Source organism: Triticum aestivum, chromosome 7A (assembly GCF_018294505.1).
Source record: "Triticum aestivum cultivar Chinese Spring chromosome 7A, IWGSC CS RefSeq v2.1, whole genome shotgun sequence".
Taxonomy (NCBI): domain Eukaryota; kingdom Viridiplantae; phylum Streptophyta; class Magnoliopsida; order Poales; family Poaceae; genus Triticum; species Triticum aestivum.
This window is the reverse complement of record NC_057812.1, coordinates 710,311,516-710,325,574: the sequence shown is the minus strand read 5'-3', so window position 1 is coordinate 710,325,574 and position 14,059 is coordinate 710,311,516. Positions and strand designations below refer to the sequence as shown.

Sequence of the window (14,059 nt, the reverse complement as noted above, 5' to 3'; positions counted from 1 at the left end):
AAAAAAATTGTTTTCCTTTGTGTCAGTAAAAGAATAGACCGACGACTCAATGACAACTGTCCTTTTTTAGGGGAGACAACTGTCGTTATTGATTGAGGAAAATAACTGCTGTACGGGTACCAAGCTACAATAAACCTACACCGGCCCTCCGACCCGCACGCACGGCACCGCTCACCGGAAGGCGGGGCCACGTTGGGGGAGCCCGCGTGTCGGCGCCAAGCTCCACGTGGACGCGGCCACGGCCCGCCACGTCCGAAGCGAGCCGCGCCACTGACACCTGGGCCGCGAGCCCAATCCCGCCGCGCCGACCTCCCACGCGCGAGCGATCCCGATCCGACGGCTGGGGGCGCTTCAAGGGCGGTCAAAGCGGGCCGGGTCGGGGTCCCGGTCGGTCGCCCACCCGTCTCGCAGACCCACGCAAGGCGAGGAGCGACTGGAGTAGCCCGGCCGTGGGCGCCGACTGGAGCTCGCCGGCGAAGGTGAGGTCCTTTCCCCGCTCCCGACCGCCTCTCCAACGCTGCTCCGCCTCCCCGCCCGCGCTCCTCCTCCCGCGGGGGTTCGTCCGCGCTGGGGCGTCCCGAGGGAGCTTTTTATTTTCCGTTTCTTGGGCCCGGGGAGAGGGGCCCCGGCGCCCCCAATGCAGCTCCCGGCCGGCCGCCGGGCGGATTTTGCTCGGGGGTCTCCCGCCCCCTCTTTTTCCCTCTGTCGGGGTGGGTTGCGTCCGCGCCGGGCGAGCAAGGCTAGGGTTTTACTTTACCCGCGACGGCGGCCCGGGGAGGAAAGATTTGGGGATTTTTCTGTACGTCCGCTCAGCGCGGATGGTAGCGTTGGTAGAAGGGGCGAGGCTGTTTCCCGTTCATTATCTGTGGCTTATGTTGTGCGGCAGGAGATTCTTGTTCCAGCACTTTAGCCTGTGTAATGCCCAGACGGATCTCGATCTGGAATTGGGGATGAGGAAGAGAGAAGAGAGTAGGTGAGAGACGTAGAGAAGGGGAAAGAAGGTTCAATCAATCACACGCTGCCTTTCTCCTTAGTGTTTCGTACATAAGTAGCCGCCCCTTCCTGGGCTTACCCTTACATGGCCTCCGGCCCACACCACATACGGGCCACAAGCCCACACACACACTAGCGTTGCAGTTCAGCTAACTGACTGCACTAGTTCAGTCCGCCACTGATGCATCAGTAGGCGCGACATTGTCCTCCCCTTGAGATGAAGCTCCTTCCCAGATGCAGGCTGATGGATAGCGTTGGCGAAGAACGGTGTAATCTTCCCAAGTGGTGGCTGAAGTTGGCATGTTTGCCCACTGGACACGGAGTTGCACAACCGGTGCATCGCCCTTCTTCATCATCCTCCGCTCCAAGATCGCCACTGGCTCCGTTTCACCCCCAGTGAGGTCGGGTACCCGCGGCAGCTCGGCGAAGACTGGAGTGTAATCTGGAGTGAAGGGTTTGAGCTGGGAGACGTGAAATACCGGATGGATGCGGCTGTCTGGAGGCAACTGCAGGCGATATGCCAGGGTTCCAATCCGCTCTGTCACTTCAAAAGGGCCGAAGAACTTGTAGGAGAGCTTGCGGCACGGGCGGTTGGCGACGGTCGACTGCGCGTACGGCTGCAGTTTGAGGAGCACGTTCTCGCCGACGTCGAAGGCGCGCTCCGCGCGGTGACGATCGGCTTGCTTCTTGAAGCGAGCTTGGGCGCGCGTGAGCTGGGCGCGCAGCATCTCGGTGTGTGCTGTCCAGTCCAGCTCCGGCGACGCCGCTTGATTGTGCAGAGTGGAGCTCAGGTGTGGTAGACCGCCCAGGTTCGGTTCCTTGCCGTACAGCGCCTTGAACGGCGAACAATTGAGCGAGGAATGATGAGCGGAGTTGTACCAGAATTCTGCCGCAGGGAGCCACTTGCGCCATTGCCGCGGCGTGTCGTGCACCGCACATCGCAAGTACATCTCGAGGCACTGGTTGACACGTTCTGTCTGGCCGTCCGTCTGCGGGTGGTACGCCGTGGAATAGAGCAGCTTGGTTCCCGCGGCGGCGAGCAGTTCCCGCCACATGGCGCTCGTGAAGATCTTGTCACGATCCGAGACGATGGAGTGAGGAACCCCGTGCAGCTTGATGACATGCTCCCAGAATGCGCGGGCGACTTGCGCCGCGGTGAAGGGGTGGTGAAGCGGAATGAAGTGTGCGTACTTGGTCAGACGATCGACGACGACCATGATGGCATCAGACCCCTCTGATTTGGGTAGCCCCTCGACAAAATCCATAGTCAGATCGTGCCATGGTTCCGTAGGAATGGGTAGGGGTTGTAGCTTGCCTGCGGGGTGCGTGTGCTCGTGCTTGGCATGCTGACAGACGGCACACTGACGGACAAAATCCTCCACGGCGCGCTTCAGTCCAGGCCACGCGAACAGTTTCCGGACACGATGGTACGTCGCTGTTGCACCGGAGTGGCCCCCAACAGCGCTGTGATGCAGTGCGGCGATCAGCTTGGTCTGCAGCGCGGAATTGGCTCCAATCCACAGACGCCCACGCTGCCTGATCACGCCGTTCTGAAGTGTTCGCCCTTGATCATCTGTGGTGGTGAGTGCCAGCTTGGTCAGGAGTTCTTGTGATTCTGGGTCTGTTTCGTAGGAGTTGGCGACTTCTTGTAACCACTGGGGCTGACAGACTGATAACGCATCCAGTGTCAACAGATGTCCCACCCTGGATAGCGCATCAGCGGCACCATTGTCGACGCCTTTCTTGTACCGAAAGGTGAACTGCAGGCCCACCATCTTGGACATGGCTTTGCGCTGCAGCTCCGTCACCAGCTGTTGATCCCCAAGCATGCAGAGGCTCTTGTGGTCGGTGACGATTTCAAACGGCGCGCGCTGCAGGTAAGGTCTCCACTTGTCGATGGCCATCATAACGGCCAAGAACTCCTTTTCATACGTGGACAACTTCTGATTCTTGATCCCCAAAGCCTTGCTGAGGTAGGCGACGGGGTGGCCATCCATTGCTTGTTTCAGCATGTCGAACGCCTGCTGGGCCTTGGCGCTCCACTCGAATCCCTTCTTGGTCAGGAGCTGGGTGAGCGGCTTCGCGATGATGCCATAATGTGGGACAAACTTGCGGTAGTAGCCGGTGAGGCCAAGAAAACCACGCAGTTCAGTAGGTGTAGAGGGCACCGGCCACGCCTGCATCGCGCTCGTCTTGCTTGTGTCCGTGGCGACGCCGTCCTGTGAAATGACGTGGCCCAAGTACTCGATGCTTTCCTGGGCGAATGAACACTTGGACGCCTTGGCAAACAGTTGGTGTTCACGTAGCAGGTCAAGTGTGAGGCGCAAGTGTTGTTCATGTTCCTGTAGATCACAGCTGAAGACCAATATATCGTCAAGAAAAATGATGATGAACTTACGGACATAGCGGCCGAATATGCTGTTCATCAGACACTGGAAGGTTGCCGGCGCGTTGCAAAGGCCAAATGGCATCACTCTGAATTGATAGTGCCCGTGGTGGGTTTTAAAAGCAGTTTTTGCTTCATCCTCCTCATGCATGTGGATCTGGTGATACCCTGCACGGAGGTCGATCTTGGAGAAATATTTTGCTCCCGCAAGCTCGTCCAGAAGTTCATCCACAATGGGCAGTGGAAATTTGTTCTTCACCGTCGCAGAATTCAGTCGACGGAAGTCAACACAGAAACGCCAGCTCCCATCCTTTTTCTTCACAAGCAGGACTGGTGCGGCATATGGACTCATGCTGTGCACAATGACACCTGATTGTAACATCTCCTGTACTTGCTGCTCGATCTCATCTTTCTGCACTGGCGAGTAGCGGTATGGTTTGGTGTTGATGGGTGCAGTGCCTGGCTCCAGGTGTATGCCGTGGTCATACTGACGATGAGGAGGCAGGGACTTGGGTTCAGCAAACACATCTTGATATTCAGAGAGCACTTTCTGAATCCTGGGAGGTATCGGTTCAGTATCCCTTTCTCTGACGGCTCGACAGTGACCAGAGCTGCTGTCCATATGTCATTGGCGACCTCCATTCGGTGAAGTTCATAAGCATCCAGTACGGCCGTGGGGGAGAGATTGGTGGTGCGAACCCCTTGCAGTTGCACCGTCTTGCCCTCTGTTTCGAATGATATCCGCTTTAATTTCCAGTGACAGTTCATCGGGCTGTGGTCAGAGAGCCAATCCATTCCCAGCACTGCGTCATATGCACTCAACTGCAACACCCGTAGATCAGTGTGGAACGTGTGTCCTGGCACTTGCCATGCCAATTGCTTCACCATCTTGTTGCAGTGCAAGCGTTGGCCATTTGCTACCCGAACGGAGACGGGCGACAGTGGCTGGGTGTCGGCTGCAATGCGTTGAATGAACGCTTCGCTAACAAAGCTATGAGAACTGCCCGAGTCCACCAGGAGCAGCATCACTTGATCTCCGACTTGGGCGCGAAGACGAACGGTGGACGGCGCGTCTTCGCCGGAAATTGCGTGCTGCGATAAGGTACAGCACTCAGGCTCGGGCAGGGCCGGTTCATCGAGCAATTGCAGCGCGTGCACGGTGTCATCCGAGAGGATCTCGCCGAAATCGCCCACCTCAATCATCAGTATTTGTCCCGTGCGCTTGCACTGATGTTCGCGGGAGTATTTGTCGCCGCAGCGAAAACAAAGCCCATTGGCTCGTCTGAAGTCGCGCAGCTGCCGCTCGCGTGTGTACTCGTCGCCGCCCGGTCGTGGGGGAGGCGCTGCGCGAGCTTGGTTGGTGTTGGTTGTCGCTGGAGGTGGCCTGCCCACTGGGACAATGCGCGGGCGCTGCAAACGTTGCTTCTCCAGTTCTTCTTCCTGAATCCTCGCGAAAACAGCTGCGCGTGTGATGCTTGTTGGGGCTTGCAAACGGACACCCAATCTCAGTTCATCCTTCAGACCGAGAAGGAACTGTGAGATGAAGAATTGTGTGCTCAGGGTCGGATCCAGAGACAATAGGTGGTACATGGAGGTCTCGAATTGCTGTCGATACTCTTGCACGCTCCCAGTCTGACGCAATTGCACTAGCTGATGCATCTGCGCTTCGAATTCTTCAGGTCCAAACTCTGCTTCCACTGCGGTTCTGAAGGCGGGCCACGACAGAGCAGGGTGCGTCTGTTTGTACGCCTGAAGCCACATGGCCGCAAGCCCATCCATATACAGGCCGGCGGTGGCGACCCAACTGTGCTGCGGCACCCGGTAGAGCTCGAAGTAAGAGAGACACCGCTCCAGCCAGATGCGCGGCGCGTCGCCGTCGAAACGGGGGAAGTCATGCTTGGGCGGCTTGGTGTAATGCTCGGCGCCCCGCTCGTACGCCGTGGGAGAGTTTTGCAGCAGCAGGGGCAGCCCGTGGTTGACGAGCCGGGCGAACGGCAGCTGCGCTGCGCCCTCCGTGTAGAGTGGTGGTGGCGGGGGTGGACGGGTCATCGTAGGCGGAGGTGGTGGCGCGGGGTGGGAGGGGCCTGAGGTCGTCGACGCTCCGGACACAGATGCGCCGAGATGGCTTGTCGCGGCGGGATCGACAGGCGGAGGGGATTTGCGGGCCTCATCCACATCCGCCTGCGTCAGATCGATCTGCTTCGCCAAGTGCTTGAGCTCGTTGGAGACTTGGTCGTTGTAGGCGACTTGTGCGTGGTGGCGCTCGTCGGCGGTCTTCTGGTGGTCGTCGAGGCGGCGCAGGATGGTCTCGAGGAGGCCCTGCATCTTGTCGGTGGTTTCCGTCATCGCATCCAGCACGCGGCGGGTCTGCGCGGAGGGCTTGGACGGTGCCGTGGTCGCAATCCAGATCAAAGCGAACCCCAAGTAGGATTTCGAGCGAGCGCGCCGGGGCGGCTCGCACCTAGCTCGGTGGGTGTTACCGCCTGATCGAGGAAGCGGCGACGGCGACGGGTGGTGGCGGAAAAAAATTTCGGGAAGGCTCTGATTACCAGATTGTAATGCCCAGACGGATCTCGATCTGGAATTGGGGATGAGGAAGAGAGAAGAGAGTAGGTGAGAGACGTAGAGAAGGGGAAAGAAGGTTCAATCAATCACACGCTGCCTTTCTCCTTAGTGTTTCGTACATAAGTAGCCGCCCCTTCCTGGGCTTACCCTTACATGGCCTCCGGCCCACACCACATACGGGCCCCAAGCCCACACACACACTAGCGTTGCAGTTCAGCTAACTGACTGCACTAGTTCAGTCCGCCACTGATGCATCAGTAGGCGCGACAGCCTGTTGGAGGGATCTGTCTCTTGTGTGATTCTTGTTCTCAAATCCATCTTTTTTTAATCAAATAGTAGTTTTTTTATGTGCATTCCATCACATTGTTAATTTTAGTTTCTAAGCTTGATGCCAATAAGCAAGGTTCTTCAAGGTGTTGGTGGTAGATTCTTATTCTAGCACTTTAGCTGTAGGAGGGATCTGTCTTTTGTGTGTGCATCTAGTTTCAGCTCCTGCTTGTACTCACATCCCCTATTTTAAAAAGAAATATTAGCTTTTTTTATGTGCATTACGCCATGGAGTGTTGTAAGTTGGTGGTAGGTTGTGAGTGTGAATGTTTGTGATAAATTTTGTTTCCTAGGCTTGATTCGAAGATTATAGTCTTGACGAGTCGGTCACTAGTTCTTGGTGAGAGCTGATATAGGCCAAAAAAGCAGAAGGATCACCTCTGGTGTTAGAAATGTCTAGCCTTAGATGACTCCACTAGTTGCAGAAGCTAAAAAAGCGGTAACTTTTGATCCCCGCTAGTTGAATTTGATAAGCTGCAGGACGACCTAACTTCGATGTCCAAACGGATATTGCAGAATATTTTTGACGCCTTTCATAGTTCCTTGTTAGTGATTTAAATTCCTGGTGATTTCTTATCACATTTAAAAGAAAAAATATATTTTTTCCTTTCTCTGCTGTGCAATAAAAATACGTCCTTCGAATTTCACATGATTATCTTGCTATGTCAATTTCTGTTCATTAGACTGACCCTATGACGAGATTTTTGCTCTAGTGTTGAGATTTACAATTTTAAATCAGGACATTATTGAGCTGTTGGTTCATAGACTCTCTGCTTTGAGAATTTTTTATGTTGACAGGTTCCTTATTGTCTTGCATGGCTTCCAAGTATTTACTGGTATAAGCACACTTTAAATTTTCCAGCTAAAAGATTTGAAGATACTCGGTAGCACGCATCGAGTGGTGTTCTTTGCCAATAAGCAAGATCCTTCAAGGTGATGCTTGAGTTGCAACACTGCTGATCTCCATGTCTGTGGCTCCACACTTCAATCTTGGACTTGTTCCCAGGGACATGAATGGTGGTATTCCAGTTAGTTCTGCAAATTCCTCTGGGCCAAGTATTGGTGTTAGCTCTTTGGTGACCGATGGCAACTCATCACTCTCTGGAGGTGCCCAGTTTCAGCATAGTACGAGCATGAATGCTGACTCATTCATGCGCCTTCCTTCCTCACCGATGTCATTTTCATCCAATAACATATCTGGCTCTTCCGTCATTGATGGGTCCACCATGCAGCAAAGTCCACCCCAAGAGCAGATGCAGAAGAGGAGATCATCTAGTGCAACATCACAACCTGGAATTGAGGCTGATGGTGCATTTCATGGGCAGAAGAAACCAAGGGTTGATATTAGGCAAGATGATATCCTGCAACAGCACTTGATTCAGCAGCTGCTCCAAGGTCAGAGTTCTCTTCATTTCCAGGGCCAACATAACCCACAGCTTCAAGCATTAATCCGGCAGCAGAAACTGGCACATATTCAGCATCTACAGCAGCATCAGTTGTCGCAACAATTTCCTCAGATTCAGCAATCTCAAGTTGGCATACCTCGACAGCCGCAGTTGAGGCCGCCGCTAGCACAGCCTGGGATGCAACTACCTGGGCCTGTTAGGACTCCTGTCGAGAGCGGGCTTTGTTCTCGAAGGTTAATGCAGTATTTGTATCATAAGCGTCAGCATCCAGAGGTGAGATTCTCTTCATTATATACATTGATTAGAAGACATGAGCCATTGAAAGATCAGCTTACTCACATATTGTCTTGTAGAATAATCCCATAACATACTGGAGGAAGCTTATTGATGAATATTTTGCACCACGAGCAAGAGAAAGATGGTGTGTGTCATCATATGAAAAAAGAGGGAATTCTCCAATTGCTATTCCGACAGCTCAGGTTAGTTGACAGTTTTCACCTGAAATTTCTGTCGAATACTCGAAAGTTGCCATGTCCAACATCACTTTCATATTGATGTTCAAAATAAAGTTATTTAACATCTCCTTAAGGCTCTGCTAGGATCATTGAACACTTTGATTATGAAGTATCTGTGATGGTAGTGAGGAACACCATACTTGTATTGTACTCCCTCCGTCCCAAAATAAGTGTCTCAACTTTGTACTATCTTTAGTACAAAGTTGTACTAAGCTTGAGACACTTATTTTGGGACGGAGGGAGTAGCTGGCAATGGCTATTGTAATCTGTCATGCAATAATTAATATGATTGTAAAATATGTTCCATGTAATGAATCCATTGTAAGCTGATAAAGCTGATTCTTTGTCTAGTCTGCATATATGGTCAATAGCAAGGGTAGTTATCCTTCTATGGTAGATAAAATCTATGAAATCATCTATCACATGGTCATATTTCTCCTTGTTACAGGATACATGGCGTTGTGATATTTGTAATACACATACTGGGAAAGGATATGGTAAGTTGATTTCTGGCTAAGTTTGCTCAATCCTTCTCCATGGCTGCTTCTGGAAGATGAATGCTGTTTTCTTATGGGATTATTCTGTAATAATCACCAAATTCAGTGTTCTTGTAGTTCTTGCGAAAACAGTTAAGCACGATAACTTGTATAGGTTGTGTTACTCAAGCATGCTATAATTTTCTTTAGTTGTAAATAACACCTTGTCATAAGGAACTCTTGGAAAGATGGTAGTGTTGCAGTGTGTGGTTTTGGCATTGCATTTTGCTCCTCCTGTTTTGTTTATGTAATCCTGCACTTTGCTCCTGTTTTTTGGTGTACACCTTAACATCTCCTTTTCGGGCTCTTTATGTTTTGCTCCTTCAATGTGTTATTCTCAGACTAGAAAACACACATGTGCATGTGCAATGCGCATTTACATATCTTATGTTTTGTGTAGTATATAGTATATACTCACATATGAAAGAAACCCATATCTAAAATATAAGTCACCTAATTTTTTGGGACTTATTCTGCCATAAACATCCCCAAAGCAAAAAAGAAGGATAGTAGGCTAAAAAATAAGTACACCCTCTGATACAAAGTTGTACTAAGTCAGCGACAATTAATATGGATCAGAGGGAGTAGTAATCTTCTTTTTGTTTGCAAAAAAATTTAGTAATCTGGAGGCCGTTAATAGTGTAAAAATATTTGTGGACGGTTCAAATCGGAAGTATACCAGCGGCCTAACTTGTACTTTACTCTGTAGATATTTTAGTTCATTTTCTGTATTTATTTCAAAATCTCTTTGAGCTTACCCCCTTTCATTTCTTATATCCATCTTACAGAGGCTACCTACGAAATACTTCCTAGACTCTGTCAAATTCGATTTGACCATGGTGTTGTAGATGAATATCTATTCCTTGACGTGCCCAATGAATTCCGGTTGCCCAATGGATTACTTCTCCTGGAGCATACCAAAGTTGTTCAGAAGAGCATCTATGATCATCTACATGTTACGCACGAGGGGCAACTGAGAATAATATTTACTCCGGAACTAAAGGTATGTTGCTAGATGTAGTAGCTTGCCCATGCCATGGCACCCATGTCTTGGGTGCCTTATTTTGTGGACCATTCGTGAGCATCTGGATGTTACAAATGAGGTACAAACAAGAACCATTCTTATCTGCTGATTGCTGCCTATGCAGATTATGTCTTGGGAGTTCTGTTCACGACGGCATGACGAGTATATCACTCGCAGGTTTCTAGCACCGCAGGTATTAGACGCTCTTCCTGTTTTGCACATTTGAAAATCATCTGTTCTTTTCTTCGACATTTCTCTATATATGTTTTTTAACTATGTAGCAGTAGCAAGTGTGTACCTAATTATAAATCTGAATCTGTGTGATAATCACACCCTCATATTCTCCTGCTGGACAAGTCTACAAATCACTTTTTTAAGAAAACACAAAAGATTTTTGCGTTTCATTTCATTAAAGAGGAAGGGTTTGAGTTACAATCCTCCTAGGAGGCAATTAGCCAATTACAGAGCCAAAATATGAAATCAGTGGACGTCCCAGGTCTGGGGGATGACAGCCCCAAGTCCGAGCGCACTGCCGCAAGCCCAAAGGGCTGCCTCTTCCTTGATCTTCGTCACCAGGGCATGGACCGAGGGGCGGCCTCTGTCAAAGGCACAGTTGTTCCGGTGCTTCCGAAGCATGCAGGAGATGAGTAGAGCCGCGGAGGCGAGACCTTTGTCCATTGGCTTGGGGGTAAGCTGCCGCGCGGAGTGCCACCAAGCGTTGAGTGATGTCTCGCTGTCGGGGGGTGGGTGGCAGGGTATCCTTAGCCAGGCCAGAGTCTCGTACCATACCTGATGAGAGAAGGGGCAGGCGAGGAGGAGGTGGTGCTTGGTCGCAGAGGGGGCAAGGCGGTCCACGGTCCACACCGATCAAGGTGGGCCAGCCAGTGGAAGAACCTGTCACGTGGTTTACAAATCACTTGGACATGGAAAGTTCTGATGCTTTGGCAGTTGCTCTGGATGAATTCACGAAGGAAGTCGAACAGTAATGCTGCTCATAATCATATTGACTCGCACATTGCTTATTCTTTGTAGAATGAGCTGGTTTCTTCTCCTGAAATCCCATGTATTACTAGCAGCTTTTGTTTGCTTTGGTCTGCAGAATATGGTTTTTCATATGTGTAATATCGATCTTTATGGCCAAGATGAGTTTTTGTGTGCCTTTTCTATGTTAGAAGATACTGGTAATCTGGTATTGTTTCTTTTCTACGATTTTGTGCAAAACCATCGTACCATTGGTGGTATACCTCCATATTGCATTTTCTCATGTTAACTTACTAAATAGTTACCATTATATATGTTGAGCTAATAGCGCCAGATTCTAATTAATGAAATGCTTGGTGATTGGAACGAGCCATGCCAGGTTTGTTTTCAACCAGCTGTCTAAGAGTACTGGTTCTTTGTTGGAGAACAGGCTGTGTAGAAAAAAAACGATATTATTGACTACATGAAATTAGCTATTACGTGTTATGGCTGCTGAATTTTGGAATCATTATTGGCACAAGCTATTTCTTGTTTTGCTATGTTTTGAGGAACTTAAGTTGTTTAGCATAGTGAGACTGCTTTTCTTTTCCTCATCTGCTGCTTCAAGGTGCAAAGTGTGGATACGACATTTTTGTTACTCTAAAAGCTTGTGTTTTGGTCAATTTCAGTCTTTTGATGTGTGGCTTCTGCTTTCCAGGCAATTATGCAAGACCAGTCTGCAAACTATAAATCTTTTAATTTTGGCACCTTTGTATTTTTCTTAAATACATGCTTCTATTTTATCAGGTTAATCATCTGCTGCAAATTGCCCAGAAGTATCAAGCTGCTGCCAATGAAAGTGGGCCTGCTGGGGTATCGACCAATGATGCACAAGCCATTTGCAACATGTTAGTAAACCCAGCATGCATCGCTACTGTATAATTCATTTGCTTCTTACAGTTCCTTTTGGCATTATAAATCACAGACATATGTATTTCATTCTGTATAAGATCTAGCTTTCTGTTATATTCTAATCAATGTGAGGAATTTTTTTTTGGTTGTTCTCAAAGGTTTGCGTCAGCATCACAACAACTAGCGAAAAATCTAGACCACCACAGCTTAAATGAACATGGGCTTTCTAAAAGATATGTTCGGTGCTTGCAGGTAACTAGAGTCCCCTTTGTAGTATTTATCCATCTTTTCCCTCGATATTATCTGAAAATTACTTTGATCTTTTACTTAGTTATATTGGATGCTTCTTCCCCTTATATGATTCTGTCTACAGTGTGTTGATTGCTTGTGTGCTCTTCTCAGATATCAGAGGTGGTGAATAACATGAAGGACTTGATTGATTTCAGCCACAAGAACAAGCTTGGCCCTATAGGTATGACCATGCACATTCACCAATCAGCATCATCTTAAGTGTTCACCTGGGTGCTGAATTATATTTTTGTAAAACAGTTTCTTCATGACCAATGATTTGTCTGTAGTTTGCATCAGACTGTAGAACTAGTCATACTATTTGTGTTCACTTCTTTAAAAAACAGCCGATCTTTTTCCCTAGAAGATTCAGCGATGCTCAGCTCTTCCTGTTTCGACCAAGTGATCTCTGGTGTAAATTGCTTAATGGTTTGCCTGTAACTGCAGAGAGCCTGAAGAACTATCCCAGACAAAACGGGCCAAAGCTGACAATGCAGAACATGCTTGAGGCAAAGGGGGCCAACACAGAAATTAGCACCCATGGGAATAGCGAGGCCCCAGGTGTCAGAACCGTTTGTAGCAGTCCGCAGAATGCCGTGGCACAAAATAACTACCAGAATATGCTGAGAAGCTCAAGTGCAAACCAGGGTTTGCTTCAGCAGGAGGCGTCACAAAATGCCGCGGCACTGAACAATTACCAGAACATGCTTAGAAGCTCAAGTGCAAACCAGCTTCAGCAGGAGGCGTCGCAGAACGCTGCGGCGCTAAACAATTACCAGAACATGCTCAGGAGCTCGAGCGCGAACCAGAGCTTGCTTCAGCACGAGGCATCGAGTATGTTTAAAGGTCCTACAGGAATGCACAATGGCGTTCAGCTGGAAGTGTCCAGATCTTTCCGTGCGGGTCAGCTCGGGCAGTTCCAGCAGCATCCCATGTCGTTTCAGCAAGCCATGCCCCAGCATCAGCAGAACAGTTTCGGGGCTGGTGCGAGCACACAGTACCAGCAGCACCTTATGCAGCAGCTGCTGCAAGAAGCCAAGAGTAGCATCAGCCGTGTAATGGCGCAGCAGCAGCAGCAGCAGCAGCCTCCTAGCGTGTCGGGACCCGTGAACACCAACAAACCTGCTAGTGGAGACCAGGCACATCAGATGAATAACGGAGCCATGAAGGGTGCCGCTCAAACGGGTACGACAGGGCCCAGCAATCTGATCAACAGTGGAGCCGGCATCGTCCAACGATGCAGCAGTTTCAAGTCGGTGAGCAGCAACCCAGCTGCTGGCGTGGCCGCTTCCGGCAACACAGCGAGTCCTAAGGTAGCGGAATCCATGCACGAGGAGGACGAGCTCGACCATCTCATCAGCAGCGAACTCGCAGAGAGCGGTCTGTTCATGGGGGAGCAGCAGGGTGGCGGCGCGTACTCGTGGGACATGTGACGGAGGGACCGCTAAATCTCTCAACCTAAAGTTTCTCTCTACTCCCTAAGTCGTGCTTGATGTAAAATCGCCGCAAGTTATTCGGAGTTTTTCTTCTTTTCTGTTAAGCTTTCGTGTCGCTGACCGGAACAGTTTCTGATGATCATGCACTGATTGAACCTTCAGTTGTGTGAGTGTGAGGGATCTGGCTCTGGCTGGGAAAGTTGTTGAGAGTAGTACACTGCAACCCAGTGATATCAAGCAAGGAATGTCATGCTCTGTGTTGTCATTGTGCTGCATTCTTACTGATTTTCTTCTGGCCCTCGGAAATAAATATACTCTCTTATTTCCTTATTGGTTTTCAGTTCGAATTGCCTCAAGTTCCTATTCCGGTAACTGGGCCTAGCTCTTGACAAAAAATCCCCTAAAAGAAAAGACAAAAAAGAAAAAGAAGAATGGCTGCTTGCTCACTTCTGGTTGCTCTGCTGCCGGTGGTACCGAAAGAATTCGATCAGTGTGTTGCATTGCATGGTGCATTGGCTAGTTGAGCTCGTTAATTTTTGTTAGATGCGTGTATATGCATGGCGTCACCATCGGTTTGTGATTTCGTTGCATAACTAGTTGAACATGTTCGCGTATGTGTCAGGCCATGTATACTCGCAAAGAGAAAATAACCATGTAATTGCCGCTTTGCTTTCGTGCGTGCGTGCGTGCGTGTGTTTTGGGCTTTCAGTT

At 49.6% G+C, this 14,059-nt stretch overlaps 1 protein-coding gene across 3 annotated transcripts; it reads left to right on the top strand.

Moving 5' to 3' along the window:
* The first annotated feature begins 327 nt into the window (after positions 1 to 327).
* On the top strand, positions 328 to 13,688 carry LOC123149570 (probable transcriptional regulator SLK2). 3 transcript variants are annotated; one of them, XM_044569253.1, is made up of 10 exons: positions 328 to 479; positions 7,134 to 7,950; positions 8,031 to 8,156; positions 8,641 to 8,689; positions 9,517 to 9,731; positions 9,877 to 9,945; positions 11,520 to 11,620; positions 11,783 to 11,876; positions 12,027 to 12,096; positions 12,360 to 13,688. In XM_044569253.1, exons 2-10 carry the CDS (start codon positions 7,237 to 7,239, stop codon positions 13,343 to 13,345), a joined length of 2,424 nt encoding a protein of 807 aa, XP_044425188.1. In that variant the 5' UTR covers positions 328 to 479; positions 7,134 to 7,236; the 3' UTR covers positions 13,346 to 13,688. The 3 variants fall into 3 exon arrangements, with proteins under 3 accessions (XP_044425188.1, XP_044425189.1, XP_044425190.1); XM_044569254.1 differs by having other exon boundaries at positions 389 to 479; positions 7,070 to 7,950; XM_044569255.1 differs by lacking the exon at positions 328 to 479 and having other exon boundaries at positions 6,312 to 7,950.
* The last annotated feature ends 371 nt before the right edge of the window (positions 13,689 to 14,059 follow it).

Coding starts and splice junctions, on each gene's coding strand:
- LOC123149570 (XM_044569253.1), top strand. CDS start 7,237: ATGTCTGTGGCTCCACACTTCAATCTTGGACTTGTTCCCAGGGACATG. Junction 9,732..9,876: donor TATTTACTCCGGAACTAAAG/GTATGTTGCTAG, acceptor CTGCCTATGCAG/ATTATGTCTTGGGAGTTCTG. Junction 9,946..11,519: donor GCAGGTTTCTAGCACCGCAG/GTATTAGACGCT, acceptor CTATTTTATCAG/GTTAATCATCTGCTGCAAAT.